Source organism: Strix aluco, chromosome 20 (assembly GCF_031877795.1).
Source record: "Strix aluco isolate bStrAlu1 chromosome 20, bStrAlu1.hap1, whole genome shotgun sequence".
Taxonomy (NCBI): Eukaryota; Metazoa; Chordata; class Aves; order Strigiformes; family Strigidae; genus Strix; species Strix aluco.
The window spans coordinates 15,174,766-15,202,278 of NC_133950.1; the positions used below are offsets into that span (position 1 = coordinate 15,174,766).

General features: G+C 40.1%; 1 protein-coding gene across 1 annotated transcript; it reads right to left on the reverse strand.

The window, feature by feature from the left end:
- Positions 1-704: 704 nt before the first annotated feature.
- PSMB7 (proteasome 20S subunit beta 7) lies at positions 705-27,513 on the reverse strand. The gene is made up of 8 exons (XM_074846594.1): positions 27,388-27,513; positions 27,191-27,284; positions 26,737-26,834; positions 26,291-26,431; positions 24,892-25,007; positions 17,019-17,077; positions 2,808-2,959; positions 705-903 (listed from the first exon to the last, which is right to left on the reverse strand). The coding sequence occupies exons 1-8, from the start codon at positions 27,447-27,449 to the stop codon at positions 792-794; spliced, it is 834 nt and encodes a 277-aa protein (XP_074702695.1). The 5' UTR covers positions 27,450-27,513; the 3' UTR covers positions 705-791.

Consider the following 27,513-nt stretch of genomic DNA (forward strand, 5'->3'; position numbering starts at 1 on the left):
GGGATGTGCAGACACAGTCAACCTTCTGGAGCCAACCATGGATGATGGCCCTTCTCTTTTCACTAAATGAGAAAATAAGTCTGCAAATGGATTTTCTGCTAGATTTTTTTTTTCCCCCCCCCAGGATTATGTGGTAGTGTATGAAACAGTCTGAAATCAGTTAATCATCTCAAACACTACAAGCTCAGGGTTTTAGGACAAAAGAAGTCCAAGTGGAGGCAAGTAACAAGACAGACTCTGAATGACACTGTCTTCAGCCACGTGATTTAGAAATGAAAGTGTGTGGGGGTTGTCTCTACCCCCAGAAAGGAGGCAAGGAGCATAAACAGCCCCTGGTAACCAGAATTCCTTCCCTGCAGTCTGCTGTAGGTCAAGGTCAGCAGCTCAGAACCACCCCTGCTCACCACTTTCCTATCATTTCTTGATCAGGTGGGACTCCATCAAGAACAGAACATTATGGTAAATTAAACCCCATCGAATCAGCCTGTGTAAGCCCGGCATTACCCGGGCTGTTCTGTTCCCAGAGTAAAGTAACAAACCAGCTGGTGGTTTTTCCACCCCAGTGCCAGGAGCCTGGTTCTCCTTCCCAGGCAGCCACTGAGGAGAGGGGGAAGAGGCTGCCGTTCTGCTCTGCATGATCCTCACCTTTTCAGCAGTTTAAGGAGGGAAAAGCAGCAGCAATCAGCACCACATAAAAACACTCATTATGGTCAGAACCCTCTTTATTCTGTCCTGGCTGTGTGTTTCTCCGGAAGGCGCCTAAACAGCTCCCGCTGGTCGCCCGTGGCCGTTCAGGACGTGTCCATGGTTTGTACCGTCTCATCCACCACCTCAATTTCCAGCAGTGCCACATTCTCTGTCAGCACAGCAGTTGTTCCTTTTTCACACTTGTACCTACCATACCTGTTAAAGAAATAGGTGAAAATTAAGCTGGAAGATGGTTACATAGGAAAATGCATTTAAAATTTTAGAACTGATCAGCTTTCTCTAGAAGTTTCTTAGGAAAGTCCAGAGTAAAGGAACTGTGCTTACTGCAAAATCTAAACCAATTGCAGTAACTGAGTTTCAGATAAACCAGTGTTTTCAGGAAACACACAGTCTTTAAAAAAATAATTCTGAGTAACTGGAAAGGCTCTTCTGTAGGAGTGGGGTCTCATTATCGTGTAGGACAGCGTTGCTCAAAGAACAAGCAAATTATTTATTTGTTGCAATGCTAGAATAATTTTACCTATGTGTTAGCTTTGGAGTTCTGTGCTAAAATTAGCCTACACTTAACACAAAGACTGCCTCGAATTGAGCCATGCTTCCAAAACCTGAACTGCACCTGGCTAAAGGAGTTGTCACCCTTTTCACCCACTCACAGAGAAGAATGCAAATCTCACTTAAAACGTGTAATAAAAACTCGCTGAGCTCCCATAGCCATTTCTGCTCAGAGGGAACTGCACAGGAGGAAATCCAAAATCCTTTACCTGGAGCGGTGGCAATAGCAACTGCCTTAAAAGAAGGGGAAAAGCAAGTTCTTTGCACTCTACTATTTTGGCAGTGGATTGAGAAGTTGCACAACTTGTTACACATAACAGAAAAGTACATATTGCAAAATCCTGTAGCTGCCTTGGGGGCTGTGATTTCACTGATGAGGCAACACGGTTCATCAAACAACAGACCCGAGTGTTCAGAAGTAACGTTTGCCAGCTCCTCTACCAGAGTTCCGCTCACTTCAGACTTTCATCACCTCCGGATCCTGAATTTATCAGTAGGACGAGACCACGGGACACGTACTTAAACGTACCCATGTTCCCAGACATGCTTGAACGTTCATGACAAAAAATTTAAGAGGTTCAGAATTACTGTCTTAAGGAAACAAGTGACAGAGTAAATGTCACCTCTGTGAAGCATTAACAATAGTTCCCCAGGCTGTGTAACCCCTCCCTGGGCCTTAAGGAAATGAACACCAAGAATTGCGAAGGGGGGCTGTGCAGAAACCTCTGATGGAACCTGTCAAATGAAAGGGGGAAAAAAGCTCCAGTTTCTACATAGTGGAAATGGTTGAGAGGACTGTTTGATTAGGAAAGCATGAATGCTTACAAGCACTTTTTAGTTTATTTATACATGAAAGGGGACTCATGTTTTGTCCAGCTAAAAAAACCACCTCTTGTGACTGCTGTATTTAGCCATTAGCTGGAAACTGTCCTTTCAACACCACAGTGTATTTTTGGACAATTTTGGGGAAACTGTAGTGATCAAAACCACGCCTGTGTTGTCTTAATCTTGCACAGAGCATGTTTTGCAGTCCCTGGCTAGGAGGGGGCCTCTAGAAATAGAATCAAACACAACCTTGTAGTCCCAGGCTGGGGTCGGGGAGTTTTCTCATGGTTCACTGCGCAGTGGCCCAACAGCACCTTGTCAAATCCCCTGCCGGGATCAGGCAGGACTGCAGAGGGCACCGTGGTGCCGCTCAGCTTTGACACCACAGAATTTCAGCAAGAACACAGGAAACAAGGTGACGTTGCTGCCTGACAGCAAAAGAAACCCAAGTATCTGCCCCGTCACAAGTGTGACGCTGCATTACTCCCTCCCACTGCCTGACACTCCAGAGCAGCCCCTCGGCCTGGTAAAGCAGCCAGGCAATTCCTTTGTTTCCTTCACACAGCAGTGCTTGCCATAGCAGCTCTGCTCAGCTGCAGCTACAGCCACTAGTTTTGTTTTCTTGTTTAGTTGAAATTCAATATACTGACAAAATTTAGTATTATGGAAAATAGGGATTGCTGGGAAGAGCTCAGATAGCACAGAGCTTCAGGAATACCGACCTGTCCCCCTTTCTGTTGGCCACATCGTATGGACGGAGAAAATCCAACTTGTTCTTGCTTATAACACAGATATCGATGTTGCTGCCGGAGCCCAGGTCGTTGTAGATGCCAGCTGCGATGGCATCTCTCACAAGCTGCTTGGCTTCCTCTTCCTGGAAGAGTTAAAAAAGCCGTTGTTGCACACGCGTGGCGTTTCACCGCGAGGGCTGGCCGGGCAGCGGCGGGAGCTGCGATATCCCAGCGCCTCGTTAGTCACCGACATGCTGACGAGCATCGGCAGGGACAACCTCACCCCCTTCACCACCCACCCCCCAGGACGGACCAGACTTGGTGAAGACAGTCAAGGAAGCAAAATTAAGATTTTTTGCCTTAATTAACGGAGAAAATAAATTCTACAAGTTTTATCTTCCAGGCTTTTGTGCACATGTACAAGTTCCCTGTAGTGCCCTCTGTGTAACACCGCATACAAATTAAAGATTCATACTAGTTTAGTTACAAGACTTCCCTAGGTAGGGACTATTTAATCATCCTCTGTAGCACCAAAATGATTTCTGTGATTTTGTACAATAGCCTGGTTTTCAAAATTTATTCATCTCATCTTAATAGTAACTGTGTTGCAAAGCACCCTTGGTCTGCACTGAACCAGGGCTGGCTAATATTTTTAATTCCAGTCCTGAACACAAGTACAGAGAATTTCAAGAAACCTGCTGAAAATACTGGTCAAACTAGGTACCTCTGTCAAAATACTGCAATTTGTAGTTAAGTTCTTACCATTTAAGTGAAAAAATAAAAATTTGCTATAGTTTCTTTTCTGCTACACACTACAGAAATTCCATTGGTAATTAAAGTAAAATGTATTTAATATAGTTCATTTAATGCACACAGTATTTGTATATTTCAAAAGCATAATTCTAAATTTGTACAGCTAGTAGAACCATATTTGCAACAGAACTAGAACAGGAAATAAAGCTTTTTATTGCTTCTGAAGCCAGGCACTAATCCTCCAGAAGTTCTGAAGTTTGCTTAGAGGTTTTGTGTATCAACTTCCTTTTAAAAGGGCAAATGTGCGGCTGCTGAGATGCGCATCCTGCACCTAACTGTCCGGAATTTACTGTTTAGAAGTGTCGAAAGAGCCTGAAACACCAAGAGCCTGTGTCACACAAACAGAAGTGACATTCAGATGAGTGTCTCTGACAAGGAAACATTTCAAATGCATCAAACTCTCCATTAAAATATTACAACAGACCCGTAATCACCATCCCCTCCAGTCCAACCCATGACGGGTGTTGATGGGAAGGCTCAGAAAGAGCCGTTTTGCTCTGCCCGATGGCGCTACAAGAGAGGAGAGGCCATCGCAGCGGCGCTGGCTCCCTCTACAGATCCCAGGCAGGGCTTCGCTTTATTTCAAAGGCAGCTTACTGAAAAATCACCGCCAGATCCAGTGCCATTAGAAATAATCTGATGCAGCCACTGAACGCTTAGTTTCGCACTGTAACTGAAGATGGTGAGCGTGAAGAAACGTTGCAAAACAACTGTCTTGATCTGTCATTTTCCCTCTTGTAAAAACCAGGTGCAGGCACATTCTCGGTCCCTGCGGCTGAGGGCAGGGAACTGCCCGAGCCCTGGTGGGCCCTGGGGGGCTGAGTCCCTCCTGCCCGCGGTTCCTGGTGTTCTGGAGCCACCCAAGCCTGCACAGAGCCAGCGCCAGCTCCCACCACCTGCCAAAGGCCTCTGGGTGCAGGAGAAACGGACTATGTCCACCTACACACACTCCCCTACACACGCCTCGGGCTTTTCAGGAGCCTCTTAAGTGCCCACCAGGGCACCTAAGACCCTTAATTCTTCTCAAAGGTGTGTAAGGACCTTCCTTGAAAACTCTGACTAGAGCGTACAGGTTCCAGTAAAGAAAGAAAAAGACTGAACCGTATCTACAAGCACAGAAATTTGGACTGTTTTACCCTCCCGCCATTTCAGGCAGTTGCTGCTCAGCCCAACACGATCACAGCCGAGGGCTCGGTTCACCACGATCGCTCATCCCTGCTTTGCTGATACTTCACACCTTTGAATCACCTTCTGCCACTAGATATGGTGAACAAGAGAGCAAATATTCAACGCTAATTTTGATAAATGCAGCTTTTTAAAAATCTGCTGCACTTAAAGGCCTCGGTGTCTGCCCGTATCCTGCCCCATGAAGATGCTGCTGCCGAGATCCACCGCCCGCACCCGGCGCGTCTGAGCGGGGAGCAGCTGCACAGGCCCCAGCGTACAAGTGCGGCTGAAGAGGAGCCCAAAATTAGCTCAGCTATGACCACGTCTGCTCCCAGCACATACTCCGCATTCTCCGATGGCCCTCTAGAAAAGAACTTCTTAATAACAGCAGTCCTGTTCTAACAGCTTAATTAAGGCACTGACCAGGAGGGACACATTTTTTCCTCAGTAAACTATAGAAATAGCATAAATTCTTATTTCACTCCCAGTTTTATCAGTATTACTCTTACCAAAAAAAAAAATAATTACAGTTTCTACCAAGCTGACTAGAACAAAACATCCACGCTGTAAAAATAATTCCTGTACCTTTCTTCAGTGTTTTTGGTAATAAAACTGTGATAAGTGAGTATTTCCTCATTCAACTGATAGAAGACTACTTTCACTGATCTGTTGCATGCTAAGGGTATTTTAGTACTATAGTGACAGTAAATACACTAAAATAAAGAAGTGTGTGTATTTTTTTTTTTTTAAATTGTGGTAGCAAACCAGAATAATTTTAAGCTATTACGTGAGTGTTAGTATAAAAAAAGCACCACAGCTTAGGAAAACCAAAGCAGATTGGTGGGGGTTTGTTCCACTCTCCCTTTTAATCTGTTTTAGACAACAATGTAAGTCTCACAGAATCCTCTCACTATTTAAATTTTATTTACATTTTAAAGTGTACTCTATCAACCTACTGTTATCAAAATCACTCTAAAAATACCCAGTGCAGTCAGTAGAGCTCAGTTGTAACTGCACCAAGGCATCCGCTACACTGAGAAAGCCTAAAATGTGACCTCAGCTCTTTCATCCGACACAGCGCAGCCTAGTCCATGAACCTGGAATCATTTTAATTTTAGAAAACACTGCTTCCATGCTGTTTACTCCTCCTCCTCTTCTCATAATTTAGAAAGATGACCAGAATAGCCACAAGAAAGAAAAAAACCTACAGCCTTCCTCGACAGAGATCCTGCACACCAAGTTCTAGCAAGGACTGCTGTTTTACATCAGGAAATAGGGGGTTAGCATGAGAAGTGCTGACACAGGCTTAAGTACAGGGGCACGAATGAGGCACTGTAATAATTAATCTTAAAAAACCCTAAAAGTTCAGAGTATATAAAAGGAGCACTTCCTACTTTATGGTTGCAAAGACCAAGCTAACTGGGAATATCATTCTCTCGGGTCCACACTGCTTCTGAAATGAGATTACAGCGAGAGTGATGCGCTGTACCACAAGTCAGCGGTGACAAGCAGCACTTTATAGAGCTATCTGTTTGTCTCCATCACTGCATCGCACAATGTGTCCCAGGACTCCAATGTGCAACTCCATTTACCACTACATGACAAATGGGCAGCACTTGTAAAAGGCGCAAAGAGGTCCAGATCAGCCGTGTAATGGTCACCACAGATGTACCGCAGTGCTTGGGGGGGGGGAAACAGACCCCCAAGTTCATTAAAGTGACCAGTAATGGATCTTTCAAAACGTGTCTTAGGAATAGTACAGTAAAGGCTAAAATAAATAACTCAGCATGGAAGGCTAATCTGAAATGGTGTTTGATAAATTATTTATAACACAGACAATTGTCTGCATTTAATATTGGCGCTACTGGTAGCATCTTTAAAAGATGATTTATGTGTTGTAATGCCATTAAGCTTTATATGGGCCCACTGCTAGCTATAAAGTCTGCTGAGATTTAGAGAATGAGTTTTAAACTGTCACTGCAACATCATAGTAGATAGAGCCTGTATTAAATCTTTACTTTAAACCTGTTATCTGGAGAGTTGCATTTTGTAGACACTCAGGAACTGATAGATTACCCCTCTCCAGCTGCTATGGTGCAAGTCCCAAACAGCACCAATAAGGAACTTTTACACATTATTCTTGTATATGACTTGAATCAAGTTTCTCTTCTCACTTAAGCAATTTCCAGATTTCAAATGCTACTGAAGGAGAAAGGGAAAGAGACTTTCTTACAGAAGAGTGGCTATTTCTACATCATATTAATACTGTCTTTACTAATAGCTTTTAAACAAGTTTATCACTATGCCTCCAGCAGTAAAGAGAGCAGCCGGAAAGGCTTTGTGAATATTATTTCCTCAACATTTTGCAGCTCTGCAAGCAAGTTAAACAGGAGATGCCCTTTCCAGATTTAAAAACCGTAGAAAGGATTTATTTTTTTTTTTAATTCTTACCAGAGTGAAATTAATAGCGTCTGCGGGTCGCCAGTATACTGTTAGATATGACACATAGCGCAGTCCTCCAACAGTAAGTCTTGCCAAGAATTTGAAATATAGTGCACAAGGAATATTAGTTTACAATTAATATGATAGTGTGTAACCGTTTTTGTAAATTTAAAAAAATCAAATACTTATCACAAGTCTCTTTTACAATAAAATGAAATTTGTTCAAATTATATTGTGTAAAACGTTGATCCCACTTAAAGTGAGAACCCACAAGACTTACATGGAAGGAGAAGGGAAAAAAAAAATATCAGAAGCTTCAGGAAGCACAATGATAATAAAAAATAAATCTATAAAGGAGTGTTGGGAATTTGGGGCTAGGGAAGTGATACCTCTTGAAGGACATAAGCACCTACAGAAGCATAATTAGACTTTGGAAGAGTAATCAGCAGCCTACAACATGCGAGAGGATGTCTAAGTCTGCCTGTGGGGAGAAGCTGCGGTGGAGATCAATATGTAACTGGAAGCAATGCTAAAATCTGCTGGCTAAGTCCAAAGAGATAACAAAACTGAGAAGCAAAGTACTTTGTGTTTTTCTTGTAAGGGGAGGTTGAAAGACTCCATTAGTGAGAATGAATTTGTTTTGGCCACCTTTTGAAGCTGGAAAGAAGCTGGCACATGGAATTCAAACCACTCAGGCTTAACAAGTCTTCACCAAAAAAAAGTATGCGTTTCAAGTAGTACCTCCTAAGCAGATGAATGACATATCTTGTTTCATAATTTTTAATTCGTTTTTTTTTTTTTAAGAGACCTATGCTACAATCAAAATAGTTTGCTTTTCTTTCATCTTTGATCAGGTGAATGAAATTTAGAAGTAGCCAGTCTTTCTGGTTCTTCCCCTTGTCCTTCTTCCTCCACCATCTTTTGTTTGTGCTCTAAGAAGTCACAAAAGAAGTTAGAGGCAGAATGCTGAGATTTAACAGTCCAAACAATGCAAAACAGGCTATTAAAATAGATATATGTGATGAATATGTAGGATCAGGACTCCAAATCACAGAAAACAGCATTAAACTGACATGCCAAATGACTACAGCACAAAAACATCTACAAGACAGAAGTTGCAAGTAGAAAGACTTAAAGCAATGATCACACCAAAGGCAAAGGGGTTATGAAAATCAGAATCTGTAAGATTAGCAGCATCTGGGAGACATGGAGCAGTAAAACACAAAGATGGGTCCTGGGAACAACCACCAGTCCATGCACAAAGATGAATGGGCAGAAATTATCCAAATATTGGGACTAAAACCATGCCCTGTACAGGTATAATCCATTCTGCTGAATTTCAACCATACACTATTTCGGAATCACGTATACTTTAAAGAAAAAACTTTAAAGAAAAAATATGCCTTCAAGTATTATATACAAGTTTATTTAGCTTTACTGAACAGCTGTTTAAGATAAACAGAAACTCAGTAGTTTGGGGGGAGGGAAGCAAAATAACTCTATTACTTTGTGTGTTGCACAGCTAAGTTATTTTAAATCAGGGTAATGTGTATCATGTTATTTTCCAGTTCTGTTTCCACAGTCTTATTTAACAAACTGAAATGCTCCAAATTCTGAAACATTACTTTCATTCACTTGCCTTCCTGCAAGTGAATGACTCAATATTTGCACAACAAACAGCGTCAAGGACTCAAAGACTATTAAATATGATTAGAATTTTCTCTCCAGAATACATCCTGTTCAAACGCTGTGGAACATGCCTTCTGTTTGGAATGGTGACTTCAAATACGTTTGTCTAAATTCTAACTTCTCTGCAAGCTTTCAAAGCTGGACTTCTATTCAGAAGGGGGGTAAAAAAAAAAAGCAGAGGCCAGTATCAGTTACATACATTCCTGTATTTCCCTGCACCACTACTCCCTTCATCACTGGGCACCTTCTCAAGTGCAAAGTCTACAGAGCCTGTCCGTGCCACCATCACCAAAACAGTACATTAAAAGACAAAACCCCAAGCTGCTTAAATCCCTGGATTATGAACACACCAGGGTTAATGTGCTGCCTACCTTACACAAAAAAACACAGAAAAGTTAGTTTTGTTAGGAAGTAGCAATCTTCAGCACAAATATGGCATGGGCAGGAAATCACGCAAAAAGAAATCAGAGCGTAGCACTGACCTAACAGTCTTGTTAAATTTCACGTTTTTACACAATTCACAGCAATTCACGTTTTTACACAAGTGTACCTACAGTCATTCCTTACCAGGTCACAGAATCATAGAGCAGGTAATTCTTCACTGCATTTGATGTCAGTTTTGTTGTGAATAATATATTAGTAAATGTTTATTTTTCTAACTGGTTTCTACGAAGAACTTTTCAAATAAAATGCACCTTAGTCCCTAATTATTATTCTCAGCGATTACAGTTTTTTCATGTTCCGATGGTAGAAGCCTGCAAGCCCAGACTCATCACCACCCTCCCCCTTTCTGATATTGTACACCACACAAGTATAATAAACCATGTTAATATTTCATACCAGTGTGAAATATGCTGGAGTATCAATTCAACATCTGCTGTCTTTAGGGTACTGGCGTCCCGCAGAGACACTTTCAATTTGTAATTGAGTTCTATACTGAATTAATCAGCAGTTTATCTTTTTTAGTAAAATAATGTCTTCCCCACTAACCTGGATTTACATTAACAATTTATGCCAAATTACCTGCCAAGGCAAGAAACTTATATGATTCGGAACTACTATTCAATAACATTAGTTCCTATATGTCATTCCTTACATGCATTTCCAACGGTACAGAACTAAATTACAAGCTCCTCTCACAACTACAGGATTTCTTTTAATACTATTCCCATATTCTGAACTAAGGATGAATATGAAAATTCATTTAATCCATCACTTATGTCTGTGTGAAGTTCATGGGTTTTTTTAAGGAACTGATTCTGAAAATAAAAAGAACTCGCTCAACAGTAACAGAGCTGTAAGTTCTGCCAGGCTGCAAGTTCTACTCTGACACTGCGACATCCTCAATTTTCTGCACAGCCGCATTACTGTACAGTAACATACTGGACCTTAGCTACCAGGACGTAGCCAGATCTGTAAACCATGCAAAAGATGACAATTAAAATTACTATATAGTACTGCTGCACATCAAAAAACTAATATCCAGCAATAACGTATCTGACTTCAAGTAAAGCAAATCTCCATTCATATGACTGGGACTCTACCACTGAAAAAAGGATGGAAGGGAATGAAGGTCAACATTTTATTTGGAAAAACAAGTCTTGGGCCCTCGGGTAATTTTTCCTGCCTAATACACCAAAATGCTGCACAAAGCTCCTTGGCTCAGCCAGTGCAGGCTGACTCCCACCCTCTGCCTCAGTCCCAGGCACTGGCCCCGCTCAGACAGAAATTGCACTCTGTCTCCACAGCCCTCGCCACAGGAGCAGCACTCGGGCTTCCTGCCATCTGAAATATTTTCCAGTATGTTTTGCTTGTGTTCTGCAGTTATGGGAGATATACAAACCGAAACAATTTAAACTGGAACACCTGCTCCTGAGAAATGCATCAAAAATAATTACCTGTCCTACATCCACCTTGTGCAGTGAAATGATCTCTTAACATGGAGCCCTGCTTCTGACCAGCTTGTCTACATTATTACCTACAAAGTTTAAGTGTTACTTTCATAAAGGTGAAGAAATTGTTGCTCTTTGTCATGCTGGAAGGCCCAATTTAAACCAAGGTAAAATTTACTTTCCTCAACCTAGTTTGTAAACAGGAAACTAGAAGAAGGTGCTACTGGGTATCACTGGTAACTCAGACTGGTATTGTCAGCAGTTTCCCACCTGATTCCTGCACAGAAATCGTGCTCTGCTAGATTCAGAACACACATCTCAAAACACCTCCCCAGTAATCCCAGCCATGCCAGAGCACATCTAGCTAGCATATTTTAAATCGGCTTCTTATTTCCTGCTTAAAGTTAGATCTGCAAAGGAAATCAATCCAGGGCACAATTCTGTGAAAGATGAGAACAGTACTAACTGCCCGGTGGATCTAGCAGAAACCAGGTTACCACAGAATAATTTTAATATAATCTAAAAATAAGAAACAGCATGCTAAGTCTTTATTTCCTGGATGACTGTCTGCACTAACACCTGATATATACCCATGGAAATTGCAGTCTCTGAAGGAGACAATAATACAGGTATGTAGGGAAAGCATGAAACCTGTACTGCCATGAGCTCCCTCAGAAAAGGCAGTGAAGATATGCCACTAACCATCTCGGTTATTGTCACTGGCTAATGAAATAAACAGATACACAGAGCACATAAATACTAAGTACTTATTTTTGTTCACAGAGTCAGATTTCCAACTCCCCCCCCCCCATTTACTTAATCTCTGTGTTTGACACCAACAGGGGTTCAAGTATCTCAGGCAGGCTCTCCAGCTTAACTCTGATAGTCTGGCTTGATCTCTATTGTCTGCTGTCTGAGTTCAGCCGACAAACCTCCCAGCAAGTGGTCACCTTCCTATGGAGTCATTAAACCTCCGAATGTCAGCTGGTGGGATTAGCCTGCAGACTCCCACACCTGAGCCCTATGGCGGGGACACAGGCATTTTGATCACCATCACTAATGAATACAGAATTCATATGCAGCTTGTCATTGCTCTTGAGCCTCGAATCACACAGATGCAGGCTAAATAAGACTGATGAGACAACTATTGTTGAAGATTAGAGCATTTTGACAGTTTCCAAAAATAGCTCAGTATTATTGTCAGTAGTTAACAAAAATAATACCACCATATTGAGGGACAGTAGGAAATATGAGTGCAGAAACATTTGAATGATCTGTACTTCAGCTGTTTAAAAATGGAAGAAATTGACATGTTTTCATAGTATTTTGTACTATGCCTCATGTATTTTTAACTGAAATAAGAGGTACACAGTGAAAGTTGCATTTAGACCACTTTTTACTCTGAAACAGCAAAGCCCATCAGCACACATCAAGCATCTGGAGGAAAGCATTCTTTATGCCTCAGCTGCTTCACGCTGGGGACATGGGACTGCTCAAAAAATACCTCAAAAATCAGTGGCAAAAGCAGAAACAAAAAACTCTGGACCAGAAGAGCCTGAGTCTACACATTTTGCAACTTCCAGTCCTCTTCCTTGCTATCATTTCTTTGTGAACACACCTACCCTGACAGCTACAACTATTAACTGAAAAGGTTACTACCTCCAACTCCTCCAGTCTGCTCCTCGTTGCTCCTTTTACAGAGGATTACCCAAATCTGGCAGCTGAATGGCTCCTCAGATTGTTCCCTAACCCATGTTTGTAAAAACCAAACAAGTTAGCAAAAGTAATCACTGCAGAAGGAGCACAAAAGCAAACCTGGCCAACAGGTGAAGGAGTGCACATCTCTGGTAGGAGAGCAAGATGCAGTTTTTTGGACAGCAGGGTAAGCACCCACACTCCAAGTGGAATACAACCACAACAGCCCCCTCCTTATTTTTAATCTGTTCTTACCCCTCCAGAGTATTTTTCTTTTCATTCAGTACCACTTGATTTCCTGCTACACTTAAAAAATGGTACAATAAATGACTGTAAATATAATCTCACATTTTGGGGGTGATCTATTTTAGAAATAATTATTAAATATCTGCCAGACTACCTCCTTCCATTTTTTTCCACCTATTCCGTGCCCCTGAACTCATTACACAAAGATTTACTTCCCTTTCCCTGCAATAGTTCTGCTTTCTGTGGCTTGTACCGATTCTCTCCCTTTTGGATCCTCTTTTTATTAAACCTGGCTGTTTTGATGAAATACAGAAAAGAAAAATGAAGTTACAAGCAGCCTGTTTCCTTGCTTAAACATGAAGCTTTTGTTAGAGGGCTAGGACATAGCCTCGCTGTACATCAAGTAATTCTTCTACAGACAAAAGGCTGCTTCTTTTCAAACAACAGAAGTCAAATACTAGATTAAAATGTAATACCTCTACCCCAATCTCCCTCAGAATTCAACAACCACAGTATAAAGCCAGAATTCCAGCATTTAATACTGTAGACATTTTTTTCCCAGATCATGATGGTTTCCATATCCACTGACTCAGAGAATTTCTTTTCTATTGTTTAACACCAGAAGGCATGAATGCATTTGCAAATTCTGACTGTAAGGTTTGAAAACCAGGTGGCTACTCTATTGAAACTCTGTTGAAAGAAAAATTGGCTGCAATGAAAGATCTAAGCTCAAAACACTCCATTAGATGTGCTGTTCTTCCACTTATGTTTTTTAAAGTAGATCTATAGCTGCCCACATGACAGATTAATATTGTTCCACAGTAGTTAGGTGCTTGGCATTACATTTTTGAAGCATCCACAGGCCTTCAGGGCTGAAAGTGTTCACATCTTCAGCAATCTATAATGGTTCCTCTAGAGGCCAGCACTTGCTTCATAATGAAACATGCCTCCATAAATCAGACTGCAGAAGTGGCAGTTGTGTACGTCACCATCTATCTTAGCAGTTTCTCTGAAGGATGTTGGGTAAAGATCATCTCCCGGCATTGCAACCAGGGAAAGGACCATCACAGTTGGCACTGATAAAGCATGTGCTACTTAAATCTGAAGACACACTAAGTCTATGGAAAAAAACACATCCTGCTGGTGTTAGCATGCCTCAGGCGGTGGGAGAAGCTTCAGCAGCTCATCTTCAAAAGGCAGAGAGCCAGGGCTCTAGAAACCTGCAAAAACTGGCTAAGCCTGCAGTCGTCTTTTTTTATTTTTTTTTAATTTTTTTTTTTTATTTTTTTTAAGTTGAGCATCTTCAAAGTCTACAATTCTAACTGTAGGGCACAGCAGCTGCCACTGCAGATTTGATCCTCTCAGCTTTTGGCAGCTCTCAACTTGAAATTCTAGCAAAAGAATTTTTCAAGTTGCTATTATTGCCTGTCATGGATTTATAAATATTGTGCACTATCTGCTGTGGCATGGCTCTCATGGGACACCAGTGCATGCCAAAAGCATAACAGAATGAAAAACAGTTCCTATTCTTCAAATAAATGCTAATTTTTTTTAACTGTGCTCACACGATGCGTTTGGTGATCAGCTTCAATAGTACAGAATATATATCAGAGGCAAAAAAGCTGATTGTCTTTTCCAGTAGTATTCAGCTGCTACTTTCATTAAGCTTGTTTAATTACATTCCAGATGCTAATTTGCAAGTCGATACCAGAGGGTGCAGGACAGTTTGCCTTTGAATCATTTTTCTGTGATGTGATGGTCTTGAAGCACACCACTACCCTCCAGTAGCCCTAGCAAGATATTCTGACAATTAGTGCAAAAGAAAGCAGCATTGATCTTGACAGAAAAATATTAATCCTCTACCCATTTTATTAAATTAATCTCCAGGAATTTTAAGTTTATCATCATTGCCATTTCATATCAAGTTTTATGTAAAATATAGGTAGCATACTTCTGGTTTAATATGGTTTAATTTCAATAGAAATATCATTTGTTATTTTGTTACTTTAAAGGGAAAACAACAACATCCAACTTTAAAGGTAAGTATTTTAAGCTGGCAAGCCATAACAGAATATGAAGAAGTATTTAAGAGTACAATTGAGCTTTATCACCGGAAACGTGACTGGTTCAGTTAATATGATTACTAAATTGTTATAACAGAATTTCAAGTAAAAACAAAGGGTTAAGGTGCATGCAAGTCTCAAAGATCTAAATATCTATTTCAACAAACTAGTAGGCTGCATTTCTACATGCTTGTTTTAATGGTGAATATCTGCTGCCATTTATGGTTGTGTATGAAGACAATTTAATTAGGGTGACCTTTCTAAATAGGAAAAGTTGGAGATTTACCAATTTTTGGTGCCTTTTTTGGTTGCTCTTACACAAAGAATGACTTAAAATACAAGCTTGAAAACTAGCTGAGAATAAGATGAAATTTTTAGTTTCATAGCACAGCTCTTTGACATTTGTATCTTTGAAAGCAGACTATTATGCTGTAGCTGTTGATTCCAAGGATTTGTAGCCCATGTTTTCAGTATGAATAGCACACATGCCAAGTGCGGTGTCACACAAGAGGCTGGAAAAAGACTCTGTCATTCTTAGAGCGGCATGAGGGGAGAGGGGAAAAAAAAAAAGAGTCTACCTCTATCTAGTGGTTCTTTCCATCAGTCATCTAGTGTAATACTACTTACAGAAGAAACTTGAGTGCCTATTAAAAATATTCCAGTATTTCTGATAGCATTTATAAATACACTAGAGGCCAGAAGTCCAGTGTCTTCAGATACTGCCTAACACATAGCAGCAACACAGGAATCCTGATCTTAATGCTTTTTTGTAATTTTGCACACCTACAACTTTTTCGTATATACCGGCAGAAAAAGAAGCCAGTTCCAGGAATAATTGGGAAAATGGTATTACTATATCTTAAGCAGTTTAATGAAAAACTTCTCAAAACAAGTTTAGTAAGTTTGAGGGTTTTTTAAATCAACTGGTATTACACACCACATTTCTTCAGGAGATGTAACAGGATACGACACATCACTTTAGATTTTAAATTTAATTGATCAAATTTAGAGGGGAACTCCGTGGACTTATGGGATCATCACCTGAAAATGTAGTGCATTTGAAGGGGAGGAAATGACCCACAGCAGTTGCATTACAAAGATGAGGAACATCTGAAGACCTTTTCTGAAGTAAAACAACTTTCCCCTTTTCCACAATATTCAGTGATACTGAATAGCCGTAAGATTTGTTATATCTGCATTTTAGGGTGAAATTATTGCAGCTGTTAGTGTTACAAGTCATTTTTAATGGGTTCAATTTTCAATTTTGTGTTCAATTCTCAGGTTTTCTTCTTTACTGTGAAATTATTAATCAATTGGAATGAGAAGGAGCATTCACAGAAAGTCTGAAGAGATTAATGTGGTTTAAAGAGGGCTTGACATTACTGAGGCATTTTACAAAACACAGTCACAGAAAGCCCTGTAATTGTTTTGGTTTTATTTTCATCAATTATCTGCAGATAACTGGATTTTTCACTGTTTAGTTTAGCAGGCACTGAACATGGTGTAACTGAGGGTAAGGAAATACTATAGAAAATACAAAAATAATGTACTGCATAACTGTGTAACTTACTCTGATCTTAATTATGACACTCCAGCTTTTAGCTCTCCTGAACAATCCTTTATAATGAACAACAAAATATTTTTCAGATTTTCTCAAGATCATCAGCAAAACACAAACAACCCACAACCTTATACATCTTCTGATAATCAGCTTTTAAGTAGGTATTCAAAAAAAAGTGCAGTTACTAGTTCTGAACATACCCCATCAACCAGAAATCTAATTGGTTTCATACACTACTTGAACATTTTTTGTTGATTTTACAATCACAGTCTCTTTTCAAGATTGAGAGAGAGGACTGACTACTGATGGAAAAACAGCAATATTGCCTATGCAGGGGCTGTTAAAATCCTGAAGTCAACTATAATCAGTAAATTGTATGTTTTTAAAGCTTTCACCTACATTCAAATCACACAAGTTTTTCCATATATAAATTTGCAAGAAGCTATATTTCTTTAAATTTATTTTACCCATCAATTTTTACAGCTTTGCAGTAAGCTGACATTAGTGCATTTTAAGTGCAGGAAAACTAGAGGAGATTTAACTTTTTTAAAGCTTCAAACCTCTTCAATTCTTATGATCATAAGGATTATTGAGGCAAGAAACACTGAGGTTTACAAAAAAAAAAATTTCTTACCTCCATGTCCGGTTTGTATTTATCTTCGAATACTGCCATAGCTGCTAATGATCCAGAACCTATGGTAACAAAATGAGGACACTTTATTAGCCAGTGTATTTAGATACAGCTTGGGGTTTTTTTAAAGCAAAAAGATAACAAATAGCAGCAGCACAAACCAGACTGAAGTCTACCTTAGCTTACTACACACTCCGAAGTCTCTACCCTCTTTAAGTCCTTTAATTTAATTTAAATTTATAGCTACTGTACACAGACTTGTCATGGTCCCGGTTCTGACAGCCTTTTTCTTTTTACTATTTTGAACACTAAAATATGAAAATGAGGTTAGAAAAAGAGAGTTAAGCGAATGCCACAGTTTGTAAATCCTACTTCTCCATCTCTCCTGCCCCACTTTTGTGCCTGGCCACATTAGAGGGTATGTCACTTAATACTAAGCCACTCAGACTGAATAGATTGCTTTAACGAGCTGCCCTGGCACAGTCACCTTTACACATGGGGACCAGTAAACTAGCAATGGTAATAGGGTAGCTGGCTGCTGCCATCAGGTTATTTCCCATATCTACTTTTAAACAGTTTATTATGCATTTACTTTGTGCCATTATTTTTACATTGAACAATAACAGCTGAATAGACAAAATGACAGATAGGGAAACATGGCTTTAACGTTACTTCTCTTAACGGATGCAGTGCAAGCGCAGTAATGGAGCAGAAGCCATCTCTACCCAAAGCACTGGAACTGCAGGTGTTATAAATGTGCTTTCCGTAAATTGATATGAAAAGCAGTATGATCCTATTTGAAACTGTAAACTTGCTTTGTTCAGAAAGAGTGAGTCTTCAGGAAGATACCTCGTCCATCTGTGGCCCTAACCATATTTCAGAGCGCACTACTTTTGGGGAGTGAGTAAAGTTACCTGCAATTTTTTACTCCAATTAGAAGATTTTTTGGCATTTATTACTTTTTAACTTGTTTTGCATACTGCTATCTGTTTAGCTGGGTCACAGAGAAAGCCATATTTTCTATTTAAAATGATTTGTGTATATCGCTTGACCACCTCAATGGTTTAGTGAAAGAAAAAGGCAGCGATTAAACAGTTTCAAATGAGGTGTCCTGCTGATTTTATCAAGTCTGCTGAATGTATAATGAAAAAGGAGAAGCTGACAGTGACACTGTTGAGAAAATACAGACTACCTTATCTGAACCATTTAAGGAGGTCCAATTATAGATCAAATTTAAAGGGTAGAAACGGCAGATTTACAGACACAAATCAATGAACATGGTAATCCCAATGAATATGACAGATATTCCTGTTACAGAATATTGCCGTGGTTGAGGATCATTACCTTTACAGTACCAAATACATCACATCTAAAAGCAGTAGGACACTCTAAGTGTGTACTTGTATTACAGGCAATGACTATTCATTTACACCTTGAAGCAATACATGACTCCATTTTTTAAATGCTGAAACTGGGAATAAAGAAGATTTTTAAGCAACTAAAAGCAGAAATGAACTGCTGATGCAAACAGCTGATATCACAGAACAAATCACGAATAAAAGGAATTTTACTGAGCCTTCAAACAAGGTCAAAATGAGGTGTGTTCCAAAACAAATACAGGACTTGAACCGTAAAATAATTCTTCTTGTGGAATGACACAGGAACATTTCTAACGAGGGAAAAAAAAAAAACCCTGAGATATGGTCTCAAACGAAGACCACATTCTTACTACACTCAAATGAAGGCCTACCATGTGCACAATGGGAAGCCTCAAAACTAGAAAACAATCTTACCCTTAGGTAATGTTTTTTTGAAAAAAATTAGCATGTAAAGATTAAAAAAATGTGCAAGAATGGAAGAATAAAAGGTAGCGTATCTGAAAGATTACTATATTAGCTACTGAGCTAAGAAAAAGTGGTCTTAATTTCTTAAAACTTCTACTGACAAATAAAAATTATCAATAACACAAATATTGCAATAGTCTCGTGTGTGGCTCAGACTGGATTCATTCTTCCAGCTCCTTTTTAAAAGAAGTTTCCAAAATAACCTATGGGCAAGAACTCAGCAGGCTTATAAAGAAGAAAAAGGAAAAGGGGGGGGGGGGGGGGGGAAACAACCTTACGTTCTGTTACATTAAATCCATTATGTAGAAAGGACTATTATTTAATTATTTATCTCACTGTGTTTCCAAGACACAAATAAATGCCAAACCTAATATCAACTTTAAATAAATAAATGCAGACAGCCCTATAATGTAAGTTTTCAAAGAGCTGTTGAAAGCCTTAATTTAATTAAACCTATATGTAGACATTTACATCTGAAAACCAAGATCCCAGGGAGGTTCTAACAGAACAGGAAGTAAAGCTGGAAAAGCTGAATAAACTCGATTGTGGGTTTTTTCCTCTACTGCTTATAAATCTTAAACATAAGCTTTATAAGCTTGCATTTTAAAAAAAGTGCCTCAGCAAAAGTCTCACAGCACAGCTAACCATTCTCTGAAAGAACAGATTTTTGTAATCTTAAATAGCACAATGAAAAGTCTTTATTCTTACTAGCACCAGATGTAAACATTATGTTTTTAGAAACACAATAGATGTATACTTCTGTATTTCTCCATCAGAACAAGTCATCTGCTGCTTGACAACAGCAGCATGAGCTGTTTTGAAAAATACTAATGATGTGCATATAATTCACCTGTAGCACATTAACTAAGAAAAACCCTCCATCTCCCCTTTTGCACTGCTGGGGGACTGAAACCCGTCCCTTGACTCTCCACGCAGAAAGCCGGCAGCGGACAGTTGCTCGTGAGCACAGTTGTGAACTTCCCTATCCAGTTACACCGACTTCCCTCTACTTGTCAAATTCCACATACGATCCAATCAACCCCACAATGTTCCAAGCAGTTCAACTGACCTGTGAAAGCTATGCATTGTAACAGGAGAGCTGGCAATAAAGTCTGTGAACTTAAGTAAACATTGGGAGTAGGGTTTTCTTATTGCAGTACCTATAAAAGCACAGAAAACTTACATATTAAGGGTCTATGGAGAACCTGTTTGTATGTAGGGAAACAGCTGTTCTCTTGTCCATGTATTCAGCGCCCACCAATAATTCATTTTTAACAAGCATGCTTTGCCTTTATGTAGAAACAAGCTTAACAATTCCCAAACATAATGTCTGGAGAAAGATAAAAATCCAAACATTGCAAAACACCATCCATTAATTAGGGATAGATGTTCCCACCTCATACTCAAGAATAACTGATTTAAGTCACTACCAGTTAGGATTCAGCATTGCCAAGATGCAGCAGTTCAACCTCAAATCTTAAAAACACTCAAGAAAGCTGCGCGATAACGTGTCATGAAATAGTGTCTTCAACAGAGCTCAGATTCAGAGTAATACCAAACCAGGTATTTATCTTGGATAGACAACTTTAGTCTAAAATCTTAACAACACACAACCAATGCAGAAATAGGAAATTTTCTTTGCTGGAATTTTTTTTAGAAAGTTGGAAGTTTACAACTGTTCGGTGTATGAGCAATAAGGATAATTAAAACAAAGTATAACTGGTAAAGTCATCATGTATTTGTATTATGTAACATTCAGGAAAAAACCTTTCAGCCAGATTTTAAAAACCAGTAACTTATACTTCAACAACCCTGGAAACAATCATCAAGAAAAAAATGCCGTACCAATTCCAAAGAACTTGTTTTGCAAACATTTTCAGTAAGCTACACTTTAGAAACCAATATTCAGGAAGTATTAATCTAGCATCTAAATAAAAATACTGATTAACAAACAATTATAAAGAACTACAGAAACTGAGATGCAAAGCTCTATTCCGAGGCAAATGCTTTTCAGTCTGATAATTAGCATGAACCAGGTAAGTTATGTGACCATAACATTTTTTTTTTCTTCTTCTTTAAGAAACATTGGTCATTTCATAAGTTTTCACAACTAAGTTATTTAAGAATTTTCTGGACTCAACTGTAATAACCTCACTTTAAAAATCCCATCTGGTCTACCACTTCAGTATTGATTTAAAGTGAAAGATGATTATTGATACATAGCAAAAAAAAAAATCCAACCAACAGTAATTTCCACCGTGTTTTGCAACTGCCGTAGCTTTTCTAAACAGATGAACTGGATCTTTTTAGCCGAACATTCACTGAAGACAACTTCTTATTGCTAAGCACAGTCCATTTTCATCACCCAAGGACCTGTTTGCTACCTCAGCTTGCCACACTGGAGGATGTACAGAGCCTTGAGAGAGCAACATTTAGCACTTCCTAATCCATCAGTGTCAGGGCTCCCTGACAGGGCATTTATTCACATGCACTCATTGTTATTCAATTTGCTGTTCATTCTAGGTAAAAATTCGGTGATCTCCACAGCCCCATCGATTGGGATCATTTTTCACCCCGGTTCCTGGCTGAGGGGCTGAGTCTCAGCAGTGGTAGTGCTTGCTCTGCAGGACGACATTGCCAATGCATGAAGAGCTGATTTATGAATATGAAGCAACATCGGTACCAGGGGACCAGCTTTAGCCACTAGAGACTACAGGAACATACTTACTGTTTCCGAAAGCTGAACTACAGACTTCAAGTGCTTTAATTTTATGCATGCATTTCATTATAAGTCTTGGCCAGAAGCTTTCCTAGACAAGCCAAGCAATCAGACAATCTTGCATCGTTTGCTGAAATCCAATTTTGTCCTTTGTCAGCATAAACAGTTTAATTTGATGTTTTCACTCCTGAGTAAGCACTGAGTATCTTTTAAATCTCCCCTGCAAGGGAGGACACCACTCTGTCCATCCACAAACACACTCCAGCTAAATAAAAACACACTCCAGCACATTAAAACAAACAAAACCCCAACACCTCAACCACCTTTCCTATTTAACACTGAATTTCCAGAAATTAACTAGCCAAAAATACCCACCCTGACTTAATAAACTGCCCTTAGAACACTGTGGGGGGAAAAAAGCAAATGATAGATTAGTCTAAATTTGAAATGCAATTCCAACTACCTCTGATTTGACCTCTGATACTTTTTCTGTTGTTTCAGTTCTTTCATTTATATGCATAAGCTAATCTTTTTATTAAAATATATTGTAGTCACTCGAGAAAGCAGCAGTGTACCAGGCGTAGAAAGGTGAAGGACATTTACGCTGAGGGCTTTGTCTGACAGCATGACCAAAAGTAAGATGTAATCACCAGACACAGACCTGGTAAAGCCGACAGCAAATCAAAGGTTAAACTACAATAAACTTAATCCATTTATATTCTACTTCCTACTTGTTTGAACTTGTTCTGCTACTATTTTATTTTTGTCGAAGGAAAGAGGAGTGGCCAGGATTTTCAGAAATGCCACATTTTAAAGCTTTTAAAACAGGCACGAAAGTAACCATGTACATAACATAAACTGCGTGACTTTTTTCAGGCAATCGACTACCAGCAGCTCAGCTCTCAGTATGGAGTCACTTATAGTGTACTACAATACTGGATATAAGACAACTATAAGAATCAGAAATTTACTTTTTTTATGTATCAAAGGCTGAACAATGACATCACCTGACCGTTCAGTGGATTTTATCTGCCGAGTACTCGGCCGGTTCCTGAGGTAACGGCACCATCTCTTGGTGCGGCACCGCCTCTGCAAGTCAGAAGTTCTTACTCGGGTGTAACCAGCTGATCAGGTTAAAAGCTGTACTGCTTCAGCAGTGCAGAGACCCAGAAGAAAAAGAAAAACCTTTCACATTTCCAAGTGTATCGGAAGCAGGTGTTTTATCTAGAGATGTCAACCATGAACAGAAGAAGATTAACTAAAGTTGTGTTTTCCTATCACAGCATAAAAACTGCATCACACACAGGCTGAATCTGATGTACTAACCTGACACACTTCATTTCCAGATCAATTTTCTTTTCTGATGTATTTGGACTCTACATTACTCTTCCAGAGCTCTACCAAAACCAAGCCTTCACTTAAAATCATCCAAACCTTCAAAATGAAATGCATGTCTGAAATGATACAGTGTCTTCTTGAGTGATCAGAGAGTAAAAATGACTGCAACCCTGGTTACGTTTGGAATTTTACTTTTTCCAGATATGATATTCTCAGTAGGGCATTAACCTTAAAAGCCACAGATGAAACTGCGCAAGAATATTATTAGCTCAGAAAGCTCTAGTTTAATCTTACCAATGTCTCAGTGACATCTCTTACCATTTTTTACCCTCTACTCCCAGATTATTGCCTATTAATCACAAAAGAATTCAGAACTAATCAAACAAGCTGACACTACTATTGAAAATACTCCCTTTGGCAAAGACTGGGCAAGTTCTGTAATATTTCAAGATGTGTGCGTCCTTCCCTTCAACAATGCAGGTGTTATTTCCCTTCTCAAAAAATATGAGGATGATGGTGATCACTAAGGCTCTTCTGCAAGTCGCAAAGCTTATTACAGCTTATTGCTTCAGGATTCTTACCGCAGGAACTCTCCAAGCATCCCTCGCTAATCACAAAACAGAACAAGACATCTAAAGAAACAATTTTATCTAGAGGAGATGGACAAAGAATAGTTAGAAGACATAGGTGGAATGACAAGTTTAATTTACAAATCAAGGTTAGAAATGAATGAAGATTTTGTATTTCGTAACACAGTGTTTTCCTGAATATACTCCTAAGAGGCCTCTAATCGGGTTGTTTAGCAAGATCACAGGTAAAAGGGTATACGCTCAAGAGCCACTTCACAACTTTAAAATATTGCTACTGCAAAGCAGCACTGAGGAGTTCAAAAGTTTCGTTCTCTCCTGTAGGTATTCTTCATCATCTTCTGTAGAACTGGGAAGTAACGGAGCAATGTTTCTGCTTTTTAAGCAAGAAAGACAAGACACTCCGGAAAACTACCGATGATTTACATTCTGCTACCACGAAGTACCTACTTCCACATTATCCCATATTCTTGTTTATAGTTGAAATAACAGCAAATAAGAATACATTTACCAAGACTGTATTTTACAATGTATCCTAAACATCGCTTTTGTAATTGGTCTTGACAGTACCTAAATGCCAAAAAAGCATGCTAAAATCTGTGGTTTCAGCTTTCAGTATTATCACAGTCCTGAATTTGAAACTGAGACATACACAGAACTGCACATACCTATAGCTCAAATTACTGCTATTACAGAAAACATTACAGACAGAAGAGTTGGGGTACTAACACTTAACAACCTGATGGGGGGCTACTAATGTCAAGTTGACCCCAGCAATAGACAGAATTAAACTTCTTTATTGAAAAGCTCCATACAGTAGTTAAGACCAACTATTATATGTAGCAAGTAAACCAGGTGTTGCTTCACTACAATGAAGCACCTCGAGTAAAATACAGCTGCTACTCAGGAAGAAATACATAAATACAACAGTCCCAAAGGAGAGGCAAGGCACATTTTCCTCCTAATGAAACTACAGAAAAAATTAGGCAGAATGTAATTCCCCAAGTGAGACTTCATATAAACCATGAGTTAGGACTACCTGCAAATCAAGTCTCTAGGGTGGTTTTTTTTTTTTTGCAGCAAGCTTTTGGGAATCCCACATTTCTCTTTCTTTAAGGTCTGCTTGGGAATGCACACAGTAACTCTCTTAATACCAGGTTTTTGGCAGCTTAGATTTAAATAGTATAACAGCCCATGTTTTTGAAGTGTTAGAAAATAAATAGAACACTGCACCTGCCTTACAAATATGGGTACAACTTTATCCTTGAAGTCTGAGGTTTGTACAGCTCCCAGCAAACAACGGAATTTAAGTAAAAACACATTAAATTTGATTTGTTCACCCTTTCTAACAGACAGTTGTGTTACAGTACTAAGGGAGTAGCACTTACCCATGGTCACATAAGGCAGCTTGTCAGTCGATCCATGGGGATATATGCTGTAAAGCTGAGGTCCCGTGACATCTACTCCCCCTAAAACCAAGGCAGCCCCGATGTAGCCTTGATACCTAGGAGCAATGTTTATACGTGAATCTGAAGGTCCACAATAAAGCTCTGGTTCTTTTTAACACAATCTACGCATTTGAAAATTTTTTCACAATTACACCAGGTACATCTCTGCAACACTTTCTATTGAAAGACTACTTTTACTATCTGTGAGCAATAGTTTAAATTAAAAAGTTGAATAAAATATGGTGTATTTCAGTGTCAAGCAGAATGAACAAGCACTGGACAAGCAAGTAGGCTGGATGACACATTTGTGCTAACAGGGAGAGAATTCCAATCAGTTTTCAACCCTTAAATGAAATTCCTGTATCTGCAATTAAATTTTTATTTAAAGACTTCAAAGAAATTTCTTCATTTCCCCCATGAGATGTTCTTGGCTGCTTTAACTTCTTAATTTATTGTTTTGTGACACTTTAAAAAAGGCAAACTGCCTAGCAATACAGCGTTACGTGACTGAGCTGAATTATTATCATTTATCTCTGTCACTTGGTTGCACAAAGAATTTTCTTTTCATTGTTTTATTTCACCTTCCTAAAGACTTTCCAATAGCTTGAACAATATCTTTAATTGAATACACTTGTTTCTTTCCTTCTCCTTCAACAGCATTTTCTACTTCTGCAAAAGACAGCACTAAACAGTACTGGAATACTTAAAGGTTTGGAGAGTCTGCCCTCACTCTAAGTGCAGGTTCTATGTCAGGCTGCTGGTGAGGAAACTCAACTGCCACTGACTGCCTGTGACCAGTCAAGCACTCAAATCTTAGGATAACTTAGTACAACTTCCAACCAGTTTACTCATTTGTCTCATTATACCACTGGTAGGCCTCTATATTAACAGCTGTGGGCTTCAAATGGTCAAACATTTCATTCCTTTGGAAATAAAATACATTTTGAGGTAGCAATTCTATTACAAGTCATATGAAATTTTCAATTTTACAAGCTTGCACATTACAAGATTATTACTGGTTCAGTCACCTCAGCAGAGATACACGGCAGCTTTCATGGGTGTGATCAACAGTTTATTAAACTACTGTCCTTCTATTTTTGCCATGTAAATACTACTAACACAGTACAACTATAGTATCAATCCTCTAAAACACTGTAGGCTTGATTTCTCTTCCATCTCAGTTCAAAAGCCTATGAAGTAGAAAGCAATTATTAAATCTTTTCTAAAGTCTTGTTATGAATGTTAAGTAGGCTGAGGAAGGATGCTCCTTCACAGAAGCTTAAATGTTATCTAGTGGTTTTAACAGCATTGTTAATAAACAAGAAACCCATTCGGTTACCTGAAAAGCATTTGCTTTAGCATTCGATTAGCTGTGGCAACTCTTGGAAGCCGTCCAGTAGATAGTGAATGGAGCTCCAGATTGGATGAAATCAGCTGAGTTGTCATATCGGTATCTGCAGCAGTTCCAGCACCACAACAACTGAAAAATATTACGAGCAAGTTAGGAAAAGACGGGGAGGACAGAGGAATCAAATAACTCTCTGCTTTATCCAACAAGTAGAAGTTTTCCCATTGTAAAGTTGAGGAAATTAAGTTGTCATACAGTCAATATTTGCAGAGCATGAAACAAGATAGCCTGATGAAGTGTAAATGAAACACCAAAAATCCCCATGCCTTACTAATAAGTTATAATTTCAAAGTACACCTTAATATTTGCTGTTAGCAAAAGACACGGCTAAAAAGCCCAATACTATTACCAACACCATTACACAATAAACGACTTACTAGATATTAGGGGAGATGAAGTGTATTTTTGAACAGTTCTTGTCAGCAACAACCATTCCTTCCGTTGCTCTCGTATCTGCTCCGAGGACGATGCCATCCTACAGAAAGGGAGAATTATTCCCAACGCCTCCATCTCCAAAGGGCACCTGTCTGGCACCTACGGTGAGACCGGCTGCAAGGCCCAGGGCGGCCCGGGGTAGGGTGGGGGGGCCGCAGGACCTCGCTCCGCACAGGCCGAGATGCGGGGCCGGGGACGCCGAGAATGACTCAGCACGGCGGAACCTCCGCCCCCAGCCGCGCCGGGCCGCCGCTTCCCGAGGAGGCCGCCGCGGCGCCGAGCGGCCTTTCCCCGGCCCCAGAGCGAGGGGCGGCAACAGCGGCGGCCCCATTCTGGGCCTGGGGGCGGAGGAGCGGCCCAGAAGCACCGGAGGGACGCGCCCAGCGCCCGCCTCACCTTGAAGACGACGCCGGCGATGGTGGTGCCCGTCTTGCGGGCGGCGGGCAGCCGCTGCCCCTTCTGGGTGAGCTCGGCCTCCAGGAGGGAGTTCCTGCAACACAGGGCGGCAAGTGGGGCCGGGCGGGACGCTCCCCCCGGCCCGCTGCCGCCCGGACCCCGGCCCGCCGCCCCGCCCGCGCCGCCCCGCGCCTCACCGAGCACAGTTGTCGAAGCTGAAGCCGCCGCTGGGCGCCTGCAACACGGAGACCGCCGCCATCTTACCGCTGCGGCAGGGACGGGCGAGCCCTGCCGACGGCTTCCGGGTCAGCGCCGGGGCGGGG